Genomic DNA, 26,897 nt, shown 5'->3' with positions numbered 1-26,897 from the left:
GTCTGATTGTTTTACGTAGATATTTTTTCATCCAACCATTCATTTTACTAACAATACAACAAGCCATTTCAAATGTAAAATCAGATCCCTTAGTGAAGATATTAACTGGATTCAGAGGAAATTATATTCCTGAACAGACATTAATATATTTTTCAATGAACACAATGTGCCTATAGAAGATACCACAATCTGTTTATTTTGGCATATCAACATATTCTGATACTTCGTAAACTAAAATAAAGAAGGAAAGATAACAATCTTATATATCGCGCCTCTCAAGATAAAAACCATGAGGCGCTTCACAAAAACAAAAACATTTAAAATATAAAAAAAATTTAAAAAATGATAAGTTGTAATTTATTACTACTTTTATCTAAATGACTCAGAACTTGACTTGTCTCTTTGTTGGTTCTTAAACTTTTTTACTGCTATAAAATATTTATTATTATCAGGAAAAATGCTCACAAATAAAAATAATTTGTTTTATTAGTGAACAATTGATCTGAGGAAAGTTCTATTAAGCATAATAACGAAATCATTGAACCAGTGATGGAAGGGATGATATGTTATGTGTTATGTTTATTTAAGATGCACAAATAGGTCCATATCAAGAGGGTTAAAAGAAATAAAGAAGCGTTAAGGGCTTACAGAGACTAAAAGGCCAATGATTCCACATATCAGAATAAAACATGACGGAGCTCTGTGCAGGGTTTGTCAAAGACAGGATTCTGTGGTTTTTAGAGTCCATTAACCAACAAATACAACAGTACATGAGATTCTGCAATACAGCGTAGTTTGTGGGCCCACCAACTCTCACAAACATTAAACTTACACTACACCATCTTGGGAATCTGAGCATCAACCTCAGTCCATCATAGTATGCAACAGAGTTTCCACATGCTGCTTTGTTTGATTTTAATGTGACTTGTGTGTTTTTACTTCTAGGATGTTATAGACTTTCTTTCTGCAGAAAACACTGAAGGTATGTGGCAAAAGCATTGGTAGCAGTCTACTATATTTTTAACCACTGTTAATGCATACATTTTTGTTTTTTTTCAATGTAGTTTCACAGAATGAAAGCTACAATGAAGCTGCACAAACCCTTTTGGCCATTGGCAGCCTGACTCACATGTCTCAGTCAGCGCCGAGTGAAATGACCACAGATGACTGTGTAACAGGTGGGAGACACGGAAACCACTGAGCCTTCATCTTGACATGGGAATTAGAGTTTGGTTGATTTATTGTGTAAAATGTATAATTACAGAGGAAAGACCAGCTGGTGTGAATGAATCCAGCCACCTCGGAGAAGAGGGCTTTCTGTTTTCTTTGTCTTCAGCTTCAGATCAAGAAGTTGCAGAAACATTCCAGAATGTTGCCCCACTGGAACGACAAAGCAGCGTAACCGCCAGGACTGATGTCGCTCTCCCTGAAACCAGCGATCAGACATGTAGTGAGCTGAAGGCTCTTAGTGATGTTGATCATACACCACATGAACCAAAACCCGTGCAAGCGTCCAGGACTTCACAACAAACATCCCAAAAGGAGACAACATATGAACAGCAGGCAAAAGAGAGCTGCACTCTAGCTGCAAACCAAGTTGGCAAGAGCGAAACAGCTGAAGCAACTACAACAGAATCGGCCCTACTTCCTACTGAACTCAAACTAACTGAAGGGTCTGTTGTCCAGGGCTCTTCTTTCTCTGAATCCCAGTTTGAGCCTAGAAGGGATCAGGCCAGTAGAGAGGCAAATGCATCTGATTCCACAGACGAAAGATCTATTTCTCATGTAGAAACAAGTGATGCAAGTTTTGTTAAACACCCTGCTGCATTACCTGCAGAAGGTTTACCTTTCAGTCAAAAGGGAGATGGTGACGAAGCAGCGTCCAGCCGGTCTAGATTGAGCAGATTCCCAAAAGTCAAAGTCAAACCAAACTTAACATCAAGAGCTGCAAGGAATAAATCTCAGACTGGTGGCGAAACTTTGAAGAAAGATGCACTTCCAACTGACAATGAGGAAACTAAGACACACATGGAGGTGGATAATCAACCAGCAATAGGGGCCGAAACATCGGACCTGAGTGCTACAGAAAACCGGTCCATCTCTGAAGTTCACCTCAGAGGCAGAAGTTCAGACTCTGAGTTTACAGAAGAAAACCAGACATGTGAATTTGGACGAACAGAGAGAAGCAGTAAAACAAACCCGAGAGTCACAGAACCACAAGCCGGACCGGGAGTGAATGTAGGTTTAGTTTTGACCCAAGAAAATAACAAGGATCCTGTTACTGCTATCACTCCTGCAGAAGAGACGACAACTAATAAAGAAGAGGGTAAAGTAGCTGCTTGTCAGTTGAGAAGAAGTCGGCTACAAAAGATTAAACCCAAACCAAATATACCACAGACATCAAGAGCTGCAAAGAGTAAACCAACAGAAGAACCAGCAGAGAAACACTTGGGTACCATTTTAAATGTTGAATTTGACCAGGAGACAAACGCACAGGTGGATCCTCAAGAAACAGAAACCCCTTCTGAAAAACTGATTGAAAGAACTGATCTTTCTTCAAGTTTAAGTTCAGTACAAACTCCAGGCTGTTCTCTTACATCCACAGAGGAGCCATCTAAAAATGAGAAGACACTTGTTGGACTTGATCAGATGGAAATTGATGTGGCGTCCGATCAAAGTGCCCTAGAAAACCAGAAAGTCTCTAAAATTCAGGAAGATCAAAGTGAAAAGTGTGCCACGCTTGATTCCTTTACAGAAACAAGAGAGAGTCTTCATAATGCTGCTGCAGCTGCAGCTAATTCAGGAAGTGAAAAATCAAAAATCATATTCACATCAATCCCAGATTCAGTCCCAGTTCAAGAACCGATTGCTGTAGAAAAGTTGGACGTCTGTAAACAAGATTGTGAAGCTCAGTCTGCTCTTCAGCTGAGGAGGAGTCGATCACTGAAAATTAAACCCAAGCCAAAAATACCACAAACACCCAGATCTGCAAATCCTAAACCTCCAATCACAGAAAGCAAAAGCTCAAGTTCTGGTTCAGATCCTGAATCCCATCAAAAAACAAAAGTAGAACTTGAAGCGCCATGCGGGCCTTCCCCAGAGAAACAGCCAGTAAGCACCAGTCCAGCTTCATATGGACAATCACCACAGACTGTGGGATCCTCCGTAACACCCTCTGAAGGAGTACATGTCGGTGAGGAAAAGGAGACGGTCGAATCTACTGGTCAGCTGAGGAGTCGGTCACACAAAATTAAACCAAAGCCAAATTTACCACAGATCCAGAGGACCACAAAGTTTAAATCTCGAGTTACAGACGAGGCTGGGTCAAGTCCTACTTCAGCACCTGCGTTTGACAACAACGCAGATTCACAAAGCACTCATGTTGGACCTAGTGATGAGATGGATTTGGGAGCAGAAACATCAGATCAGGGTTTCTCAAAGGACCAGAATCTCGCTGAAGTCCAGCCTGAATCCAATTCTGAGCCCAGTTCTGAACAGGCCACTACAGGAATGAAGAAGTTAAAGATGGAACAGCAACCAACTTGCTCTTCTGCCCTTCCTGAAGAATCAAGGCCGGATAAGACAAGTGGTGCTACTTCTCTGGTTTCAGTACCGTCACTGAAATTAGCTTCTACTCATGAAGTCACAGAGAAACCATCTTCAACTAAAGATCAGCTGGTGCAAAATGCTGGACAAGTCTCGAGTTCAGAAGGTGCCGAACAAAACAAGCCTCAGAGAAGACTGAGGTTTTCCAAAGTCAAACCCAATTTAGCATCGACTAGTAGAGTTACAGCCAGAAAGCTTCAGTCAGATGACTGTAAGCCTTCAGAAGACCAACACGCAAACACGTCTCCAACTGGTGCACCGGAGCGTCAATGTGGGGAGTCCACTGAGGACAAGATGTCAAATAAAGATCCAGCAGAAACTGATTATGCTTCATCTGGTGATTGCAAGGTGTCCTCTTCAGTGTCTGGGTCAAAAACCCAAACAATAACTGCTCAGGCTACTATAACAGATGTCCAGTCCACAGTCAACAGAACAGCCTCTAGTGCCAGTCTCAAACCTCATGAGACGGACTTATCTGTACAAAGGTGAGACATTTAACCTTGTTCTCAAACATTAAAGTACATTTGGATTTATTATACACAGACATGTCTTTTCTTTATTCTCCTAGCTCTGATAAAATGCCGTCAGAGTTGACCGATACGTCCAAGACCTCAAGAGAAGCCCCTCGGACTCGTAGAGGCCGGCTTGTTAAACCCAAACCCAACCTGAGAGGCAGGAGCTGCCCTCAGCCAGAACCAGGTTGGAATACAGATGGCTTTGAGCTGATTTCCGTCAATCGTTGCTGTAAACTAACACGTTTTTCACTTCTGCAGACTCTGGCAGCTGCTCTCAGGTTGTTGACGTCTCTGAGTCTGAACTCAGACCTGATGATCAGAGGCCAGTAAAGAAGGTCACTGGAGCGCCTAGTCTCAACGACCCCAGTTCAAATGATCATTCTTCTGATCACGTGACACAACACTCCAGCACTCGGGTAAGAACAGTCTACACAAGTCAGTGGTTGTCGTTTTAACTAAAAGTTCTTTCAATTACCTGGAAAAATTAAAATGACACTACACTACAATTTTAAATGTAGTGCTGACTGTGTTATACTTTTGACTAAAAGTGTCACAAAACTCTGAGACTACATAACCGTTCACATTTTGTGACATTTAATAGCATAAACATCAAACCTAGCTGGTCGGTGATGGCGCCCTCTAGAGGCAGCGTTTTATTTATCACATGTCGGTGGACAGAGACGTGTCGTCAGGAAATTTTAGGTTCTTAATATAAATTGTTAACTAAAGTCTGATTAATCAAATCAGATGTATTTATAAGAAAATGAAAGTGTAAATTATTAACATTGGCTGCTTAAAGGAATGTTTTGATTTTATAAAAGTTTTATTTATTTTCAATAGGATGCTGAACAGCCTTGACCTGTTTTAGGACAGCACAAACTAGGGATGAGCGAGTACACCACTATCTGTATCTGTACTCGGAATGGGCGTGGCATAACCCGGAAGTGGGCGTGGTTTAACTGGGAGTGGGTGTGGTTTACATAAATATATTATTTTAAGTCTGAAATTGATATGGAATGATCAGAAGTTGCTGTGTGTATTGTTTATTTGAAAACTATTTACAGAGCAGCCTCATAATTGAGATTAAATATTTTTGATCACAATAGTAAATAAACTATTACAGAACAAGTTTTTCAATAAAATCAGAACATTAATATTTAAGTGTATGGATTAATACATCTGAACTCATGCAGTAGGAACAAGGAAATATGAAATGCTAGAATCAGACACAACTTTAAATATATATATATATATATATATATATATATATATATTTTTTTTTTTTTTTTTATTTTAACTTGATTAAACTGATTTTTTTCTTAACGTTCTTGGCATTTTGCCCCACACAAAGTTAAACAAAACAATGTTGATTAAGGTGTGTGTGTCTGAGAGAGATAGAGAGGGTGAGAGGGAGAGAGATGGAGTTAAAAAAAATAAAAATCCCGACCGGAGCGGAGGTAGTGAGTTAATGCAGCACGTCAGCTCTGTCTTTTCAAATGCACCATGTAAGTTACGAAAAAAGTAATTTTAAATATTCAACCGAAAAAGAGGCGAGCTGAAGAAAACCTAGGGAAAACTGAAGAAACGTGAGCAACAGTGAAGCAATCACACCGAGATCCGTTACTGTCTGTGTGTGTGCGTGGATGAGCCGGATGGACTGCTCTCCCGACCGGCTAGAGAGTTTTGTGTGTAGGGAGGGGCGGGCGCTCTATGTGACTGGCCAATCGCAGATCGTGAAGACAGTCAGTTACCCAATGAGGATTTTCCTTCAGCACGATTACAGATATTTACCAGGTTTACTCGTTTCGTGCTCGTATTCGTCAAAAATGCTTTATCCGTACCGGATACTCGTCTAAAACGAGTATCCGGCTCATCCCTAGCACAAACACATTGTTGTCTTGGCTTCAGTTGGACTAACCATTAACACGCTGTGGGATTTAAACACCATTTCTCTGAGCTGAGGTTGTTGAAATATGACAGAAAAATATAGTTGATAGAAGTATGTTGAATAAATAAAGGCACCTGCTTTAAAATGACACAAAATAAACATATTTTTCTAATATATTTCGTGTGAAAGCGTTGATAGAATCTTCCAGTGGATGTGTCACATCTGACTAGATTAGAATGGGAAGCACTGCTGTGTAGGACGAACAAAACACTTCAAGTTGCGACTTTGATCAGAGATGGGATGTAGGACCGATGAAAAATGCTGCTGCTTCTCCTCAAATTTCTCTCTTTGATTCCTTTAATCCCAGAGCGAATCAACATCAAGTGCCGAAGGGGTTCAAAGTTATCCGCTCTTATCAGGGAGTAAGTCAGTCATGGATTTTCTTCCACTCATATCTCTTAAAGTGTGATTCTGCATTTTTTTAGGAGTTTAGACTAAATTGTGGATCTCTCTTTTTCAGTCCTGCCAGCAGAAGTGCCTTCAGATCCAGATGAGCCTTTTTTCATCCTCTCTCTGACGGAGATCCCAGTATCATCAGCGGAGGAGGAGGCCGCACCCCCTCCTCTCCCTGTTGCTGATCCATCAAAGCACGAACAGAAGTAATTTTGCAATAATCAGTTTGACATCCGCGGAAACATGGAATCTGTTTAAGTGTGCATCTGATTTGATAACTTTCTTCACTCCTTGCAGCGTTTCTGCAGAAAGTTCAGAAGCAGTTGGAGGTGGTTTTAATGTTTCTGTGCACAGTCAAGTGGCCAGTAACGACACTGGGTCAGAACCAGCTGGGTTCGTCACTGGTCAGAAAGGTAAAATGTTTCAATCATTATCAGATTTTTTTTAAAAATTTTTTATCTAAAAGCATCTTAATAAGAGTATGTTCTTTTATTTTTTCTTTTGCTGTTATTGGGACAGACAAAACTACCATCCAGCCACCAAAGTTTCCTCCAACAGACGCTAAAGAGACCAAAGCTCTGTCCTCTAAGAAAACACCAAAAGGATCTGGCAGGAAAGGTATGCAGCAGGTTTGGGATGAACTGGTTTACTGGTTTTGCTGTTTCTGGGGTGTCAGTTCTGTTGATCAGCATAATGACCTTTAAACCAAATTGTCATTAAAATAAAATTAAAATCACTACTAAGTACTAACCCCAGACCAGTGGCTTCTAATGGTTAGTGATGGAATGTGGGGGGTGTTTCATGGTGCATTCACATCTGGGTCGGCCTGACCTAGCCTCGGTAGGGTAATTGTGTTCACATCTGGGTAATCTGTGCGTTTTACATGCTCAGCCAATCATTTTTGTTGGACCTTCTCTCTGGTGGTCAGCTTGGCACTGAACAGACCCAGTACGCCCACTGTGGACTGATTGGCTGGCTGAAGTTCACACCCACGTGTAGAGGGAGCCTCTGATTGGCGGGTAGAATCACCTAGTGGCAGCTTCCTGCCTGCGTGATTCATTATCAGTCTGGATGCAGTGGAGTAAACATCTTCTCTGCAGCTCGGACCCGCGGCCCTAGCCGGGGGGAACGTGGCGACAGACAGCTGTGAGAGGAACCCACGGCAGCCGCGCTTCTCATTGAGAGAGCAGGAAGCTGTGTGCTTCATGTCGGAGTCTCCCAAAGCATCGCTGCTCATAGTCGCCTTTGTTTACTAACTTAAGGGGGATGCTGTGCACTTCTTCATTAGTCTTTTGCCCCGCCCACATGCTCTCAGTAATCCACGTTCATGAGAAGGCTGTGTAAACTCAAACCTGACCACATCGGGGCGGGCCTTCCTATCCAAGACCAGACTTTGCGGACCCAGATGTGAACGTGCCATGACTGAAACCTGGAAGCGATGTAGGTGGTGTGGTCACTTTTATTTAGTCTCAAAAATAAATTTGGTATCGGTAAAAATGAGCGGTTGGTAGTATTAAATTGTTTATCGATGCTGACCCAAATTTTCATTTTGGTGCATTGCTGTTATTTAGTCACATGACTTTATGATCCCTTTGGCCTTTTGAAACTGCTCCATCATGCTGGATAAGATGTTTATATGTCCAAAAGCGTGTTCACCCCCCTGATGAAATAATCACATCCGGCTTTTTATAGAATCTGACTTTATTTTCCCTATGGCGCTAATTACAGCAGAGAAACACTGCCTTCACAATAAGAGCCTGTAACTTATACACTGCCTGCTTAAATTTATTGTAATCATCTAATAAAGCATCATCATAATTACTGTGAATTAACATTTTGTAAGTGGTTACTTATAATTTTCAATAAAATATAAAGTTTTTATACTAAGTATTTATAATAAAGTATTCAATAAAATGTAATATTCCATAAAAATATGGATTATCAGTATTATTGAACCTTTAATATTCGATTGATGAAACTAGGTGATATGGGTATCGACACTATAATAATTTGACACAGAGGCAAAAATATAGTTAATAAATATCTATTTCTTGCTATTTTTCTATTACTATTACGGGCTGCATGGTGGCGCAGTGGTTAGCGCTGTTGCCTCGCAGCACGAAGGTTGCAGGTTCAAAACTCGGCTGCGGCCTTTCTGCGTGGAGTTGCGTGTTCTCCCCATGCATGCGTGGGTTTCCTCCGGGTACTCCGGTTTCCCCCACAGATCACAACATGCCCTATAGGTTATAAATTGTAAGTTGCTTTGGATAAAAGCGTCTGCTAAATGAATAAACATAAACATCAGGGATGTGTATTTTTGAAATTCTGGCGATACGATACATATCACGATACAGGGGAGACGATACGATATATCACGGTATATTGCGATACATTCAGTCAGACGTTACAAGCAATTTTTTTTACTGAATTTATTGTAAGAATGTTCAATAAACAGTCCAAACTGATACGTAACATGTTTAACATGAGGTATCTGAACCATGATGGAGGGATTTACATTTCAATGGTGGAAACAAAACCCGTTGCACACTGCTGCCAACTAGCGGGTGGCGATTGAATTGCACAAAACGAAAAGAAAATGCACAAAAGTTTGCTTGTAAATTATTTCAAGAATTAGATACACGGCTTTTGAATATCGATGTAATAATCGCAGGAAACAAATCACGTTAAATTGCCGTATCGATATTTCCGAAACACGCATAGTGAGGGTCTGCTGGGAACGCCTGGCAGAAGAACCTGTCAAGACGGTCTTCAACTCCCACCTCCGGCAGAGCTTTGACCACGTCCCGAGAGCAGTGGGGGACATTGAGTCCGAGTGGGCCTTGTTCCACTCTGCGATTGTCGAGGCGGCTGTTGCTAGCTGTGGTCGTAAGGTGGCCGGTGCCAGTCGTGGTGGCAACCCCCGTACCCGCTGGTGGACACCAGAGGTTCGGGGAGCCGTCAGGCTGAAGAAGGAGGCCTACAGGGCGTGGCTGGTCTGTGGGTCTCCGGAGGCAGCAGACAGGTACCGGATAGCCAAGCGGGGTGCAGCAGTGGCAGTTGCCGAGGCAAAATCTCGGGCGTGGGAGGAGTTTGGTGAGGCCATGGAGAAAGACTATCGATTGGCTCCAAAGAGGTTCTGGCAAACTGTCCGGCGCCTCAGGAGAGGAAGGCAGCAACTCGCTCACACTGTTTACAGTGGGGATGGGGAGCTGCTGACGTCAACTGAGGCTATAGTCGGACGGTGGAAGGAATACTTTAAGGAGCTCCTCAATCCCACCAATGCGCATTCCGAGGAGGAACCAGAGCTGGGAGGCCTGGGGATGGACTGTCCGATCTCGGGGGCAGAAGTTGCTGAGGTAGTCAAACAACTACACAGCGGCGGAGCCCCGGGGGCGGATGAGGTTCGTCCTGGGTATCTCAAGGCTATGGATGTTGTAGGGCTGTCATGGTTGACACGTCTCTACAACATTGCGTGGTCATCGGGGGCAGTTCCTAGGGAGTGGCAGACCGGGGTGGTGGTCCCCATCTTTAAGAAGGGTGACCTGAGGGTGTGTTCCAACTATAGGGGGATCACACTCCTCAGCCTCCCTGGAAAGGTCTACTCCAAGGTACTGGAGAGGAGGGTCCGATCGATAGTTGAATCTCAGATAGAGGAGGAGCAATGTGGTTTTCGTCCTGGCCGTGGAACTGTGGACCAGCTCTATACCCTTGCAAGGGTGATGGAGGGGGCATGGGAGTTTGCCCAACCAATCCACATGTGCTTTGTGGATTTGGAGAAGGCTTATGACCGTGTCCCCAGGGGCACCCTGTGGGGGACGCTCCAGGAGTATGGGGTGGGTGGCTTTCTGTTAAGGGCCATTCAGTCCCTTTACCAGAGGAGCGTGAGTTTGGTCCGCATAGCCGGTAGTAAGTCGGACCTGTTCCCAGTGAGGGTTGGACTCCGCCAGGGCTGCCCTTTGTCACCGGTTCTGTTCATCACTTTTATGGACAGAATTTCTAGACGCAGCCTTGGTGTGGAGTGTGTCGAGTTTGGTGGCAGGAGAATCTCGTCTCTGCTTTTTGCGGATGATGTGGTCCTCCTAGCTTCATCCAGCTCTGACCTTCAGCTCTTGCTGGGTAGGTTCGCGGCCGAATGTGAAGCGGCTGGGATGAGGATCAGCACCTCCAAATCTGAGACCATGGTTCTCGACCGGAAAAGGGTGGCTTGCCACCTCCGGGTCGGGGGAGAGGTCCTACCTCAAGTGGAGGAGTTTAAGTATCTCGGGGTCTTGTTCACGAGTGAGGGTAGGAGGGATCGGGAGATCGACAGGCGGATTGGTTCGGCGTCTGCAGTGATGCGGACGCTGAGCCGATCTGTCGTGGGGAAGAGGGAGCTGAGCCAGAAAGCCAGGCTCTCGATTTACCGGTCGATCTACGTCCCAATCCTCACCTATGGTCATGAGCTTTGGGTAATGACCGAAAGAACGAGATTGCGGATACAAGCGGCCGAAATGAGTTTCCTCCGTAGGGTGGCCGGGCTCAGCCTTAGAGATAGGGTGAGGAGCTCGGACATTCGGGAGGGACTCGGAGTAGAACCGCTGCTCCTCCGGATCGAAAGGAGCCAGTTGAGGTGGTTTGGGCATCTGGTCAGGATGCCTCCTGGACGCCTCCCCGGGGAGGTGTTTTGGGCATGTCCTGCCGGCAGAAGGCCCCCGGGTCGACCCAGGACACGTTGGAGAGGTTACATCTCCAATCTGGTCCGGGAACGCCTTGGGGTCCTGCCGGAGGAGCTGGTGGACAAGGCCGGGGAGAGGACGGCCTGGAGCTCCCTAGTTGGGATGCTGCCCCCGCGACCCGGACCCGGATAAGCGGAGGAAGACGAGACGAGACGAGGCTTTCGAATATCGATATAATATTGCTGGAAAAAATCACGATATATTGCCATATCGATATTTTCTTACATCCCTAATAAAAATACTATGATGATGCAGGACAAATGATTATAAATGGTGATTCACGGTAATATCAACTGAGACAATGAAGAAACTGATTAAATTATGACCATATATGTTATTAAGAGCCTAATTAAGGGACTCAGAAACATGTGATGTCTGGGTTAATAAAATAAATTTGATTTAATTTTATTTAGATTGAATAAGTTATCAAATTATTCTTAACCCATCCAACGTCAGTGCAGAGTTACGGGACCAGTGTGTATGGATTATACAGTAGTTTGACTTCTGGGTGTCACAGGCCATGTTCCTCTGAATTTTCGTCAGCTGGCCAGAGATGGCGTTTCGGGTCTGCAGGCAGACCGTTTCACAGCTGATGAGTTGTTTTGCAGATTAAACAAATAAAAATTGGTTGATTCTGAAAAAGGATGGTTCTTTATGCCGCTAAAATTATTCCACAAAAAAAAGTCTGGCTTGATTTGCCATAGAATGGTAATTTAGGGTAAGCTGGAAGCTTTTAGCAGGAACTGCCAATAAAAAGTGTTTCCTCTTTTAAGGGTTTTAAGGGTGTTTATAAGTTTTGGACCAACCAGATTTAAGAAAGTTTAATAGGGATTTTCAAAGAGTCCTCAGACCTCCCCTTCCTCAGACACTTAGAAAAGCTTATTTCAGTTAATATGTGACGTAAATAGGTTAAACAGTCACTTCTTAATACTGATATTAAAATGTGACATAGCTGATAATCATTATTAAATCATCACGTAGACTCGTTTGGTGTATTTGAGATCTGAAAAAGGCATCTCCAGAATAAACACATTTCATTACTGTAAAGCAGTCAAGACATTATTAAATCACTTTAGATCAAACATTCATTGTGGATTAAACTGGGCGTGATTGTGAATAACTTGTAAAGTTAGGAAATCATTTACGAGACCAAAAATGATCCTTTATTAAAGTCACACGAGTCGCATCTCGTGAGGGACCTTGTTCTTCTGCAGGCACTGAAGCAGGGGAGAGATTGTGATGACGGCGTCTCCAGATGGCGACGCTAGAGGCGTGTAAACAGGATATCTGTTATGGTGTGAAAAGTGCTCCGCAGTCTGGGCAGATGAAGCTGGCTGGACACTTCCATGTCTGTTGACCTCTGACATTGAGGCTTTCCTACACTACAGTGAAAATACCTTGATAATAGTAGAACAGTTTTGCACTGTAGTAAGGAATTCTCTGACAGTTGGACATATTTTTTAACATCTTTTTATTCCCCAATAAGGCAAACGGCAAGTTCAGTCTGCAGCTGCCACTGAGGCCGAGTCGTCCTCTGATAAGAGCGTCACGGAGCCTCACGGTGAAGCTGGAGGTCATGTGGACACTGATAAGAAAACTGTGAGCGGTGAGAAGGAACCTGACAGCAGCTCCGCCTCACAAAGTGTAGCGAGTGTTGGGAAAAGTTGTCGGAGCAGGTAGGAAAAATAACGAGGAAAACAAAGTTCTGAACGTTAGAAACTCTCCAGAACTTCTGTTTCTGTACCCGACAGATCCAAAAGCAAAGATTCCTCTTCACTGTCTCCTGAGACAGTTAGTTCCTCTAAGAGCAAACCTCGGCAGAAATCGGCAGGAAAACAGGCTTCATCAAAGTCCAGAGTCTCCGAGACGAGAAGCCTTTCCACAAATAGTTCCCAACCGTCACCAGAAGTCCACTCAGCACCTCCCACCTGCTCAAACCCAGCTGGTGGCGTTCGCCGTCGTGCAGCCGAAGTAAGAATTTTAATTCTGATGTTTTCCTACACGCCCCGCGAGTCTGAACAAAGCTGATTAGTTATTTCTGTTGTAGGTTTCATTCTCCCAGGAAGACGACAGCGCTGTGGAGCCCACCAACGTGTCTCAGTTCTTCTTAAGTGACATTTTCACAGAAGTCCAAGAAGGATAAAAGCTGCAGCCGGCCTTTTTAAAATATGTTCTGGCATTATCTTTGTAAAAGTTCCAAAAGATGAATGCGTTTTCTTTGTTTTTTTTTTTTTTTTTTTTGGTCAGTTCGAGTTTCAGATTTCCTTTAAAAGCACTTTGGACGTGTACAGCAGGCCTGCTTCACTGAAATGTTCTCTAACGTTCTCTCAAATTCAAGGAATCAGCAGGAAGTCGTTTTAGACTGAAAACAAAGCAGCAGAATATTCTGAACCAGCTGTGAAAATGTAAATATTATAAAGTAGCAATGCTTTCAGCGTTTTATGCTTCATCGGGTGTGTCCGGTCAGCTGTTTCAGAAACGAAGCCTTCACTCCACGACAAGAAATGTAGTTCAGTAATGTTCTGTGTTCATTAAAGTTTTATTTAGTGAAATGAACAATTTAAACATAACTGTTGTTATTTGACTATATTACAGACGTGTTGAGTGTGTGAGGCATTCCGGTTGTGTTCAACATAATACTAGATCATCTGGAGCAGGGCTGTTCTAGTTCTGCGTGTTTTGGCCCATTCACCTGCTCCAACACACCCGATTCAGTGACTGATTCACCTCTTCAGCAGGTCAAGTTCAACAGAAGCCTCCTAGTCGGCCACGGATTCAGCCCTTTTAGCGAGGAGCCACAATGTGTAGGTGACCCTCGAAGACCAGGCTTGAATAGCCCTGCTGAGCCACATTTCAGGGGAAAGGCTTTTGTTTTGGCAGATTTGTACAAGAACTGAACTTTATTTATTTTGTATTTATGTCAATACCTAACCAGAAGTGTCCCCTCACATGGTGTTAAGAGTTTTTATCTGAATAAAATAAATTCTTCCACCTCCACTTATTGTCTTTCTGAAAAACTTAAGTAGCGCTTAAAATGAAAAGGTCTGGATCAAAGGTTTCTTGTTTGTGATAGGGTGTCTAAATGTTTCACTGGCTCAGTAATTACTAATTAACTTGCAAGAAATTATAAAATGACAATAGTCTGGCAGAGAAAAAAAACTGATGGGTTTAATTTTTCAGACGGAAAATGAATGCTGTAATCATGGTTCGCTATTTTAAAAACCCACATTGTTGATTATGAGTGGAACAAAAACATTGTGGGAAAATATCAGATGTAGTTGCATGGGTATTTATTGGTCTTTGAACTAATAATTTTATATCCGACAGTTAGAAACTACAAATGTATGCTGGTGAAACTTTGTTACCAAATATAATTATATGAAGAGTAAAATCCCTCTCAGTCTAATCCTTATTCTAGAAAGCCAGATACTAGGGATTAAGTTCTGTGTTTCCATCCAGTTGACCTAAAAACATATAAATCCTTACAGAGTATGTGGCCATCAATTAAATCAAACTACAGATTATAATTAATCAATAAAAAGTTTATTTAGGCAAGGAACAAATAGTAAAAAAAGGACTAGTTTGTAATAATAATATATTTCTTTAGTCTGCTTGCCAGGCTAGAACGTTCCTGCTTAGGCTCATTGATTTAGTTTTATTGGACACAGATAATTTAAATAGATTCATTGAGTTTTAGTAGTTAAGTAGTTGTATAGGTGAAGACGTTCTAGTTTTCCGTTATCTAACTATGTTAATATCAATTTAATATCATGGTCATTTTAAGTGGTGTGTTTTATTTTGAAGGAATCCACAGGGTTAGCTCATGAACGTTGTAGTAACCAGTTACCTCCAACAGAGGAAGAAAAAATCCCCAAATCACACACGCAGAAACATTAATATGGACATTTAAATGTTTTAAAAAAGTTAATTTCTGTTTTAAACAGGAAAATAATTACTGCATTTAGATTTTCTATTAAATTATAAACCACTGAAATAAAAATCCTAAACTAAACACGCCAAAAATAACCATCAACTATTACAAATGCAGTTATTTGTTACTGTTTTTGTTTATTCTTTTTTTTTTGTCTAAATAAACCTTGAATTTATTTACTTTAAACTGGGTCAGTACATTTCAGTGTGAGTATGTCCATAAAATCAGTTTCTACAACCATCCTTTTGCAACCCAGAAACAGATCAAATCTTTTAAATTTTTTAAATTTAAAATCAAAAATGTAAATATTAGAATTAAAATGGAATAGAATGCCTTTTATCATCACTAAATGCAAATACAATGAGTTTAAAAGCAGCTCCTTCAGTGCAGTCAAACACAAACGGTAGAAACAATCTCAATTTAAATGTATTTTATTTTGGTCATTTGAAAGGAAAAAGAAAGAATACAATAAAACAGAATCTCAATTATAGTAACCAAAAAGGTGTAGGCTAAAGCCTAGCTTTTAATGCCTACCCTATTTACTCAATCACATTACTTGTCATGAAAAAATGACAAAGAAAGATAAAAGTAATATAGTAATAAAAATGAAAATAAGATAAAAGTAATAAAAATGCTAATCATCATTGAAATATAGTGAACAACAACAAACAATAGCAACAACAAAACAATGCAGTGAACAACAACAAACAATAAATAAACAAATGGTGCAAATTTGTGCTATATGCATATTGGATATTGCAGTTAATGTCAATAGCATATAGATATTGAATATTGCACTGATTGATGATCAGAAGGAAGACCTGGGCTCGGAGAGTGTCAGTACATGTGATTACGGCTCTTGGGAAAGAAACTTCTTGAGCCTGTTTGTCCTGGTTGTGAAGCACCTGTAGCGCCTCCTGGAGGGCAACAGGGAGAACAGGTCACAGCCAGAGTGGGAGATGTCCATGATGATGTATTTTGCTCTGCTGAGGCAGCGGGAGGTGTACACATTCATCAGGGAGGGTATGGAGCAATGGATGACTTTCTGTGCTGCCTTAACAACCCGCTGAAGCCTCGTCACGTCTGCCACGGTGCAGCTTCCATACCATACTGTGATGCAGTAGGTCAGCAGGCTCTCGATAGATGAGTGGTAGGTCAGTAGGTTGGAGTCCAGTTTGTGCTTCCCGAGGACCCCCAGGAAGCGTAACCGCTGCTGAGCCTTCTTGATGACAGCTGTGATGTTGTTTGTCCAGGAGATGTCAGCAGAGATGAGCATGCGTATGCGTATGGTTTCTTAGGTTTTGCACAAATAATTCAACAAAACACTCAGAAATAACAGTAAATGTGTATTTTTTGATCAATCTAGTCTCTGCTGTTGAACGCTGGAGCATAAAATAATTTGTGTTTTTTATTGTTTTGTCATCTGATCTGCTTGTTTGCTACTTCATGGATTGCCATTAAAATGTAAAACTTTGGATCATTATTAGGCCAAAAGGAAATTGCTGATGCAAACAAATGCAAGTATGATCCTTTGCTTTGCAGCTTTTCCTCAGGTGAGTAAATGCATTTTAACATGTTTAACAATGCACTAGAAAATGATTTAAAACTGTTGACTGCTAAGTTTCGTTTACACATTTGACTGGATGCTCCTGTGTAAATGAACCTGTATGAAGGCTGACTGAGTAATCCAGTGATAGAGCAGCTTTAATGGGAGACTTCATGTGTTTGAGGCTTTAATCCCTCTTGCCACAGCCGCTCGTGTGAAGGCTTAGGCTTGTTTTGATCTCTGTTGAGTAACTAGCTGCTCGGTGTGCAGGTCCAGGCTAAATGCTCAGCTGTGAGATCAGTCTGCTCATTCAGAACCAACCTGTGAGGCTCCTCTGAGAAGAACCATGACTGAGAAGACTCAGGTAGGGGAACGGTCGGTGATGCTTTTGCTGTTGACTGTTTTGATGCAGATTAGTAATAATATAATGAATATTATTTATTTTATTCCTACAATAGTGCTGAAAAACCCACGTTACTCAGTCTTTAAACTGCTGGGAGTTATTTTCCTTACAGATCAACAAAGTTCAAATGTTCTTTAAGTCTTTTGTGTGAACTAAGGAATGATTCATTATAGATCTATTGAATCCAAACATTCAAACACAACTAAATTATACAACACTGACCGGATCCCCAAAGCTATGCTTCAGCTAAAACACATGACTCTTTAATGCACACTGCACTCTGAAAACACTGAATTATTGAACCGAACCGAATGGATTTTTGGTATGACAGTGTTCAGACTTGTTCATGTTGAGAAAACAAATGTATTGTTTGAGTTGAGTTTAATAATCTGTGACTGTCTATTCAAATAAACTCTTAAAAAGTTGAGCTTTATTTGATTCATATGTTTGATATTTTCACCTAAAGAATCTGTTCACAGTGATTTATACAAAACACAGATAAATAAATTACTGCCCAACATGTTTTTGTTAATTTTTTTATCTAACTCATAAAATAAGAAAACTAGTCAACAATAAATAAATGAATAAATAAACAAACAAACAAACAAACAAACAAACAAACAAACAAATAAATAAATAAACTTAGATTTTAGGAAGTTAAAACCCCTCGAGATCAATCATCTAGTTTCCGAGTGGGTAGTAATGCTGTATAAAGATTATCCTCTAAAGGGCAGGAAACACACACAGTAGATTTGTGAGGAATGTACTAATCCCACTAAAGGAGTAGAAAAGCTGCAGTCTTTCATTAATGAAAAAATTAATGTAATGCTGTGTTTTTTTTTTGTCTTTCCAAGAAACGTTTATTTAACCACCAGCTGACTAAGGTCAGAAAGAGCTCACACACCTCTGATCTTAACCCTTTAATGTCCAATTCAAGAGCAAAATTTCATTCATTTTGACTAAAACATGTGTGACGTATGCTGACTAGGGTAATAATATTTGACTTTTATGTCAAACATCATATGTACATTTTTTTGCTGTAATAATTATTTGTAGTAAGATTGGCTGCACGCCTGAGTGAGCTTTAGGTTTAAGTCACTAAGTTTTTGTCTTTATCAGGTTCTACAAACCCTCTAGAATCCTCTGGAATGAGTCTGTTTCAGTTTTTCCTGTTTACAAATCTCTAAAGTTTCCTCAGTATTGAAACAGCATTTCCTCAGTTCGTTTAGGTCATTAGCGCAGCAAAAACCTGCACGGAGACAAAGGCTCACACTGTCTTTTGTGATTTCCAACCATGTAAACCTGGGAACTGCTTTGCAATTAAACCATCTTACTCTTAAATCTTCATTTGAACAATATCCAGGGATTAAAGTCGAGTATGACGTAACGTCTGCTAGACGCTTATGCAACATGTTAGCAGGTTTTAAGCTTCCTGTCAGCAGAACTTTGGGTCTAATAGAAGTCTAAAACGTCTAACAATGCGCTAAACCCCAGCTACTCATTACCGAGACTTTGACTGAAATGATTTTTGTATCTCAAACAACCTGCAGGAAGAGATGGTGCTGCAGCAGATTGAGCGGGAGGTGCGAATGCGGGAGGGGGCCAGTAAGCTGCTGGCTGCTTGTTCCCAGAGAGATCAGGCCCTGGAGGCCTCCAAGAGCCTGCTGACCTGCAACGCACGCATTCTGGCTCTGCTCAGCCAGCTACAGAGGATGAGGAAAGCACAGATTTTAGAAAAAGCTGGCAGCAGGTCAGATCAGAGACACACTCTTTGTTTAGGTGATAATCAGAGAGGGGGCACGTGGAGGAGAAAGTAGTTTTAATTAAATGTAAATTGTGAGATGTACAGACATTTTCATGCCTCCTACTAACCCCTAGGTTACCTAAAAGCTACTCTGTTGTTCTGTCTCCCACATCGATAACTAATTGTGGATCTGCTTCCTGGTAGACCATCTGAAGGTTTGGTGCCATGTGCCGGAAAAGTTTCACTCTCAGGTGAATTCTCAGTTTTTGTTCTACATGTTTAATAAAGTAGCTACTACTATATGTTATATTTTTGACTTCTAATTTGTCGTCTCTAGATCTGCGGATTCCCCTCATGTGGAAAGACTCAGAGTACTTCAAAAACAAAGGAGGTAAAAAAGAACGGGGGAGAAACGAATACAAATAAAATCTGTCCATCCATTTTCTGTCATTGTTTGGTTTCAGGAATGATTTGCCTAAAATGAGCCGTTCCTAAAGGTCCCCTAATGTGACATCACAATAAGGGAAATGAGCATAGAAACCCCTCCCCTCATGGTTAAGATAGAGCACGCTTAGTGTTTCTCACACAACCCAAAGTGCTGCAGCCGCGTTAAAAACATACAAAAGATAAAACATATTAAGAAGTTAAAAATTAGACAAATAACAAAGAAATAATAAAACCGTGAATAAAATGATATGTTGAGTAAAACAATGACTACAAAGTCAAGTAATAAAACCACAATAAAACTAATTAAAAGGTAAAAAAAAGTAGCAAAGCAGATCAACCAATATTGAAGCTAACGACTTAAAATACTCCAAGCTATGAGAGGTCCTCAGATGTATGAGAAGGCTGTTGAAGAGCCCAGGACCAGCCACCGAAAAACCTCTTGAGAGAGCAGAGCGTGTCTTGGCTAGTACAAGCTAACCATTAGCATTAGCAACTCCACCACACAGCACAACTCCTTCAGGATTTTGATATTTGTGGAGATAAAACATCAATGTTGCAAAGCAAAGTCGGTGGTAAAGTCGCTTTAATGTTAGCCAATCAGTGGTGAGATATACAAATATCAGGAAATAGGACTAAATCCTGCCATAATCTGCTCCCCTCTCTTCTACCTCCCACAGAGGTCGACTCACAAGGCAATCTTTCATGCCAGAGACCACTGCAAATGTGTTGAAAAAAATAATTAGCTTTATCTTTAAAGTAATAGAAATGGCTCATTCTGGAAGGTACTGAAAATTTCAAGGGTAAAACTAGAAATTGGTTTATTTCAGAGTAATTTGTGCAAAAAAAACTCCATGAAAATGTTTTCTATAGAGCACAGGGCTGTTATAATAACTATACTGTGTCCCCATCAGAGCTGCATCGCTGTGCTGTGTTCTGCATGCTCCAGTGTGGCACAGAGATCCATGACACCGATCTGGTGATGGTCGACAGGACACTAACTGACATCTGTTTTGAAGACACAATCATATTGTAAGTTAATATGATGCAAGATCACATTTAATTGTTGTTTAAAAAAAATATGTTCTGTGTGCACAGCAACAAGGTGGGCCCAGAGTTCAGACTTCGTGTTGAGCTGTTTAGTAGCTGCGCAGCCGAGGATCTGTCCACAGGCGCCCTAGCGGCCAGGAGGATGAGCTTCCTGGGAGGCTCTTTGGGATGCTCCTCTGGAAAAAAGATCCGTACTGCTCTTGAGTCTGCAGCACCTTTTGGAGGAGATGCGAAACCTGGATACATTTCACCGCCTTTATCATACGACCAGTCGGCACTGTGAGTGGGACGATTCTCACAGAAAAATACACATTTTATCAGGAACGCCTCCAGAAAATTTTGATAGGGGTGGCCAGATGTGGCCAAAGACATTTTTAGGGTGGCACACCAAATTGGTCCTTGTAGTCACTCTGGGAAAGTTTAGCCTGTGGCAATGTATTGCATTGCTCCTTTATTCTTTTTTATATATATATATATATATATATATATATATATATATATATATATATATATATATATATATATATATATGTATCCAAAACATTTAACTTAAATTTTACATACACAAACATTTCAGAAAAATTACATTTCACTTATTTAAATTTTATTCCAAATTTAATTGAAAAATATATTTCCTTACGTAGGTGTATTCACCTGTGTTGCTGTGTTCACACACAAAAAAGAAAAATCGGATTATTTCTCGCCGTCGTCGTCTTCCTCCGCTTATCTGGGTCTGGGTCGCGGGGGCAGCATCCCAACTAGGGAGCTCCAGACCGTCCTCTCCCTGGCCACCTCCACCAGCTCCTCCGGCAGGACCCCAAGGTATTCCCGGACCAGATTGGAGATGTAACCTCTCCAACATGTCCTGGGTCGAACCGGGGGCCTCCTGCTGGCAGGACATGCCCGAAGCACCTCCCCGGGGAGGTGTCCAGGAGGCATCCTGACCAGATGGCCAAACCACCTCAACTAGCTCCTGTCGATCCGGAGGAGCAGCGGTTCTACTCCGAGTCCCTCCCGAATGTCCGAGCTCCTCACCCAATCTCTAAGGCTGAGCCCAGCCACCCTACGGAGGAAACTCATTTTGGCCGCTTATATCGGCGATCTCGTTCTTTTGCTCATTACCCAAAGCTCATGACCATAGGTGAGGATTGGGACGTAGATCGGCCGGCAAATCGAGAGCCTGGCTTTCTGGCTCAGCTCCCTCTTCACCACGACAGATCGGCTCAGCGTCCGCATCACTGCAGACGCTGAACCAATCCGCCTGTCGATCTCCCGATCCCTCCTACCCTCACTTGTGAACAAGACCCCGAGATACTTAAACTTCTCCACATGAGGTAGGACCTCTCCCCCGACCCGGAGTTGGCAAGCCACCCTATTCCGGTCGAGAACCATGGTCTCAGATTTGGAGGTGCTGATCCTCATCCAAGCCGCTTCACACTCAGCTGCGAACCTACCCAGCAAGAGCTGAAGGTCAGAGCTGGATGAAGCTAGGAGGACCACATCATCCGCAAAAAGCAGAGACGAGATTCTCCTGCCACCAAACTTGACACTCTCCACACCACGGCTGCGCCTAAAAATTCTGTCCATAAAGGTAATGAACAGAACCGGTGACAAAGGGCAGCCCTGGCTGAGTCCAACCCTCACCGGGAACAGGTCCGACTTACTACCGGCTATGCGGAACCAAACTCACGCTCCTCTGGTAAAGGGACTGAATGGCCCTTAACAGAAAACCACCCACCCCATACTCCTGGAGCGTCCCCCACAGGGTGCCCCTGGGGACACGATCTTAAGCCTCCTCTAAATCCATAAAACACATGTGGATTGGTTGGGCAAACTCCCATGCCCCCTCCATCACCCTTGCAAGGGTATAGAGCTGGTCCACAGTTCCACGGCCAGGACGAAAATCACATTGCTCCTCCTCAATCTGAGATTCAACTATCGATCGGACCCTCCTCTGCAGTACCTTGGAGTAGACCTTTCCAGGGAGGCTGAGGAGTGTGATCCCCCTATAGTTGGAACACACCCTCAGATCACCCTTCTTAAAGATGGGGACCACCACCCCAGTCTGCCACTCCACAGGAACTGCCCCCGATGACCACGCAAGGTTGCAGAGACGTGTCAACCATGACAGACCTACAACATCCATAGCCTTGAGATACCCAGGACGAACCTCATCCGCCCCCGGGGCTCCACCGCTGTGTAGTTGTTTGACTACCTCAGCAACTTCTGCCCCCAAGATTGGACAGTCCATCCCCAGGTCTCCCGGCTCTGGTTCCTCCTCGGAATGCGCATAGGTGGGATTGAGGAGCTCCTCAAAGTATTCCTTCCACTGTCTGACTATAGCCTCAGTTGACGTCAGCAGCTCCCCATCCCCACTGTAAACAATGTGAGCAAATTGCTGCCTTCCTCTCCTGAGGCGCCGGACAGTTTGCCAGAACCTCTTTGGAGCCAATCAATAATCTTTCTCCATGGCCTCACCAAACTCCTCCCACGCCCGAGATTTTGCCTCGGCAACTGCCACTGCTGCACCCCGCTTGGCTATCCGGTACCTGTCTGCTGCCTCCGGAGACCCACAGACCAGCCACGCCCTGTAGGCCTCCTTCTTCAGCCTGACGGCTCCCCGAACCTCTGGTGTCCACCAGCGGGTACGGGGGTTGCTACCACGACTGGCGCCGGCCACCTTGCGACCACAGCTAGCAACAGCCGCCTCAACAATCGCAGAGTGGAACAAGGCCCACTCAGAGTCAATGTCCCCCACTGCTCTCGGGACGCGGTCAAAGCTCTGCCGGAGGCGGGAGTTGAAGACCGTCTTGACAGGTTCTTCTGCCAGGCGTTCCCAGCAGACCCTCACTATGCGTTTGGGTATGCCAGGTCTACGCGGCATCTTCCCTTGCCATCTGATCCAACTCACCACCAGGTGGTGTTCAGTTGACAGCTCCGCTCCTCTCTTCACTCGGGTGTCCAAAACATACGGCCGCAGGTCAGATGATACGACTACAAAGTCTATCATCGACCTGCGACCTAGGCACCAAGTGTACCGATGGACATCCTTATGTTCGAACATGGTGTTCGTTATGTCCAAACTGCGGCTTGCACAGAAGTCCAATAACGAAGCACCACTTGAGTTCAGACCAGGTGGGCCGTTCCTCCTAATCACACCCCTCCAGGTCAAGCTGTCATTGCCCACGTGAGCATTGAAGTCCCCCAGCAGGACAATGGAGTCCCCCGATGGAGCACTATCTAGCACTCGTTCCAGGGACTCCGAAAAGGGTGGGTACTCTGAACTGATATTTGGCCCATAAGCACAAACAACAGTCAGGACCTGTTCTCCGACCCGAAGGCGCAGGGAAGCTACCCTCTCGTCCCCCGGGGTAAATCCCAACACACAGGCAGAGTCTTGGGGCTAACAAAAAGCCAACCCCAGCCCTCCGTCTCTCACCCGGAGCAACTCCAGCAAAGGAGAGTGTCCAACCCCTCTCAAGGACTTGGCTTCCAGAGCCAATGCTATGTGTCGAGGTGAGTCAGACTATATCTAGCCGGTACCGCTCAACCTCTGCCACAAGCTCTTGCTCCTTCCCCGCCAGCGAGGTTACGTTCCATGTCCCAAAAACCAGTTTTCCTGTCTGGGGATCGGACCGCCAAGGCTCCCGCCTTGGTCTGCCGCCCGATCCACATTGCACCGGACCCTTCATGTTCCTCCTGCGGTTGGTGGGTCCACAGTTGGACGAGCCCATGGATCCGGTTCGGGATGGGCCCGGCCGGGCCCCATGGGCGAAAGCCCGGCCACCAGGCGCTCGCTCAAGGGCCCCAACCCCAGGCCTGGCTCCAGGGTTGGACCCCGGTAACCCTCCGGGCCGGGTACTCCGACTCATTGAATTTACTTCCATGAAAGATCCCGTGAACTGTTTTTTGTCTCACCCTTCACCTAAGACCAATTTGTCATGGGAGACCCTACCAGGGGCACAAAGTGCCCCAGACAACATATCTCCTAGGAACATTAGGGCACTCAAACTCCTCCACCACGATAAGGTGACGGTTCAAGGAGGAGCTGACTTTTTCTTTACTCATTAATTGTAATCATATTTATTTTTTGTTTTACAATTAAATCTTTAATAAATAAGACCAAGTTATGGTTTGAGTGAACATTAACATGATTTATTGACATTGGCTTTTCTTGGGGTGGGGGGGGGGTGGGGTTGGGGTTGGTGGTGGTGGTGGGGGGGTGGGGGGTGGGGGGTGGGGGTTGCTGGTGTTAGCTATCTTCCCCTTGGGGGTGCCCTTGCATTTTATAATCCATTTAAAATAAAAGCTATTATCTTTTCTGTCCGAAGGGGGCCCAAGTATAACCTGCTGGCTCACACAACGCTGACTGTTGAACACGTTCGAGAAGGTTTCAAGACACATGATCTGACACTTTCAGCAACAGGTGATTCTCTTAATTTCCTTTCATCTTCTGCCTGAACTCATCTTCTTTCTGTTTTTTTGACTCATTTCTTTTTTCACACCCCAGTTTAGTTTATTTATGTAGCATCAGTTCAACACAGACGTTTTCTGAAAGTGCTTAAAGCAACAAATCCAAATCAGGGTCCATCAATTTCAGATGAAAGTCAACTCATTTCAGTTATAACAAAATTATATTGATGGATAAACTGGATTTCCACTCCAATAGAGTGTCCTATTTTGATTGGTGTTGTTGGTGATCTTTACCATTCTTTTAAATTTGAATTCCGGTTTGTGTTTTCCAGAGGAAAGCCCGTTCTGGTTGCCTCTGTTTGGGAACATGTGCTGTCGCTTAATGGCTCAGCCTCTCTGTGTGCTTCAGCCAGTGATTAGTGGCCAACTTCAGGTCAAGGTAAATACATATGTATATTTTTAATATTCAATCATTAGGAACCTTTATTTAGTACACATTGTTCATACTAGATCTTCAGAACATCCATAACTCTTTAAGTAATGGATCAGACATGGCCAAAGCACAACCTGGGGTCCCCAGTTGCATTTTTAGAATAGTAAATGATGTAGATTGACACCTTCTAACATATTTATGTTCAGATTAGTTCTAACATGCTTATTCTGGACCAATTTTGAGGAGTAATAATGAAAATAAAAACATAACCACTCATAATACATCTATCCATTTTCTTTCGCTCATCCGAGGTTGGGTCGTGGGGGCAGCTGCCTATCCTGGCAGACCCAGACTTCCCTCTCCTCAGTTACTTGGGCCAGCCAACAAGCATAGTCTCTCCAGCGTGTCTGCGGTTTTTTCCTTTAGGTCTCCTCCCGGTGAGGAGAGGAGAGGTTGGACGCATCCAGCAGGAAGCATCCTAATCAGATGCTCGAGCCACCTCAACTGGCACATCTTCTCCAAGCTTCTCACTCTGTCTCTAAGGGAGAGCCCGGACACCCAGTGGAAAAAACTCATTTTTGTTGCTTGTAGCCAAGATCTCATTCCTTCAGTCACTACCCAAAGCTTGTGACCATAGGTGAAGGTAGGAACATAGATCAACCGGTATATTGAGAGCATTGCCTTCTGCCTCCGCTCTCTTTTCACCACGATAGACCGATACAACGCCCACATGCATCACGCCAGATTTGTGGCGGCTGGCGAATTATTTGTTGGTAAATAGTAAATGGCCTGTATTTGACATAGTGCCTTCTAGAGTCCTGAGAACCCCCCAAGGTGCTTTACAACACAATCAGTCATTCACCCACATATTCACACCCTGGGGTGCATTTCTGCTGTCTCTAGATGTTAGGTGCGCTAACATCACCAATATGGGATGCCAATTTACCATTCTCATGATAGAATCCGTGTTTTCTACCTCAACAATGTAGATCAAGCTCTGACACCAATCAAACAGGGACCTAACAGCCCATATCAAAGGCCCTGGTACCCCATACTCCCAAAGTACTCCCAACAGGGCCCCCGAGGGTTTAGAGCTGATCCAGTGTTCCACAACCAGGCCAAAAACCACATCGCTCCTCCTGGATCTGAAGTTCAACTGTCCGACACACCCTCCTCTCCAGCACCCCTGATTAGACTTTACCAGGGAAGCTCAGGAGTGTGATCCCCCTGTTGTTGCAACACACACTAATATAACCATGAAACTATTTTAGCATTTTTAATAGTGATGCACCGATATGACATTTTTGGGCCGATACCGAAATCTGATATTAAGATCACTGTTATGGCCGATAACCGATATTTGCCGATACCATTATACTGATATTAATGCTTCTAAAATCAGCTGATTTTGTATAAAATGAACGTTATTAAAGCTGAATTTACATTATTATGTACACACACCACACACATTTACACTTCTGAGAGGACTACATTCACTGTCATGTAACTAAACAAACACACATCACCCCCCTCACCCTCAGAAACAGGAAAACAAATGGAGACGAGATGGAAAAATTGTTGGTTGTTAATATCGGTCCAGTTTTATTTATTGGACCGAAACAGATATTTAAAAAAACTGACTAACATCGGCCAATACCGATATTGATGCAGATATTGTCCATCCCAAATTTTTTAAAACTAAGATAAAGACATTTTTCTGGCCTGCAAGGCCCATTAACATGCTGATGTTGGACCT

The 26,897-nt window shown here is 43.3% G+C and overlaps 2 protein-coding genes across 4 annotated transcripts in view; both read left to right on the top strand.

The window, feature by feature from the left end:
- Nucleotides 1–14,174, top strand: part of zgc:162472 (transcription factor TFIIIB component B'' homolog) — a 29,766-nt gene extending 15,592 nt beyond the window's left edge. For all 3 annotated transcript variants that reach the window (XM_015943184.3, XM_070552453.1, XM_070552452.1), the window contains 12 exons: nt 946–982; nt 1,065–1,178; nt 1,265–4,091; nt 4,175–4,305; nt 4,380–4,537; nt 6,377–6,431; nt 6,530–6,668; nt 6,760–6,875; nt 6,982–7,080; nt 12,664–12,853; nt 12,929–13,148; nt 13,225–14,174. In XM_015943184.3, coding sequence (XP_015798670.3) covers nt 946–982; nt 1,065–1,178; nt 1,265–4,091; nt 4,175–4,305; nt 4,380–4,537; nt 6,377–6,431; nt 6,530–6,668; nt 6,760–6,875; nt 6,982–7,080; nt 12,664–12,853; nt 12,929–13,148; nt 13,225–13,320 — 4,182 coding nt within the window. In that variant the 3' untranslated portion in view covers nt 13,321–14,174. The remainder of the gene's footprint in view (nt 1–945; nt 983–1,064; nt 1,179–1,264; nt 4,092–4,174; nt 4,306–4,379; nt 4,538–6,376; nt 6,432–6,529; nt 6,669–6,759; nt 6,876–6,981; nt 7,081–12,663; nt 12,854–12,928; nt 13,149–13,224) is intronic.
- A 2,722-nt stretch (nt 14,175–16,896) lies between these two features.
- Nucleotides 16,897–26,897, top strand: part of LOC107374897 (rhotekin) — a 48,079-nt gene continuing 38,078 nt past the window's right edge. The window contains exons 1-8 of the mRNA XM_015943181.3: nt 16,897–17,018; nt 18,608–18,807; nt 19,006–19,052; nt 19,139–19,192; nt 20,160–20,277; nt 20,344–20,574; nt 24,627–24,721; nt 25,041–25,147. Of these exons, the coding sequence (XP_015798667.2) occupies nt 17,001–17,018; nt 18,608–18,807; nt 19,006–19,052; nt 19,139–19,192; nt 20,160–20,277; nt 20,344–20,574; nt 24,627–24,721; nt 25,041–25,147 (870 nt within the window). The 5' untranslated portion in view covers nt 16,897–17,000. The remainder of the gene's footprint in view (nt 17,019–18,607; nt 18,808–19,005; nt 19,053–19,138; nt 19,193–20,159; nt 20,278–20,343; nt 20,575–24,626; nt 24,722–25,040; nt 25,148–26,897) is intronic.

The sequence above is a fragment of the Nothobranchius furzeri genome, chromosome 6 (genome assembly GCF_043380555.1).
Source record: "Nothobranchius furzeri strain GRZ-AD chromosome 6, NfurGRZ-RIMD1, whole genome shotgun sequence".
NCBI classification, from domain to species: Eukaryota; Metazoa; Chordata; class Actinopteri; order Cyprinodontiformes; family Nothobranchiidae; genus Nothobranchius; species Nothobranchius furzeri.
The sequence above is the reverse complement of the archived record's forward strand: the minus strand, read 5'-3'. Positions and strand labels throughout refer to the sequence as shown.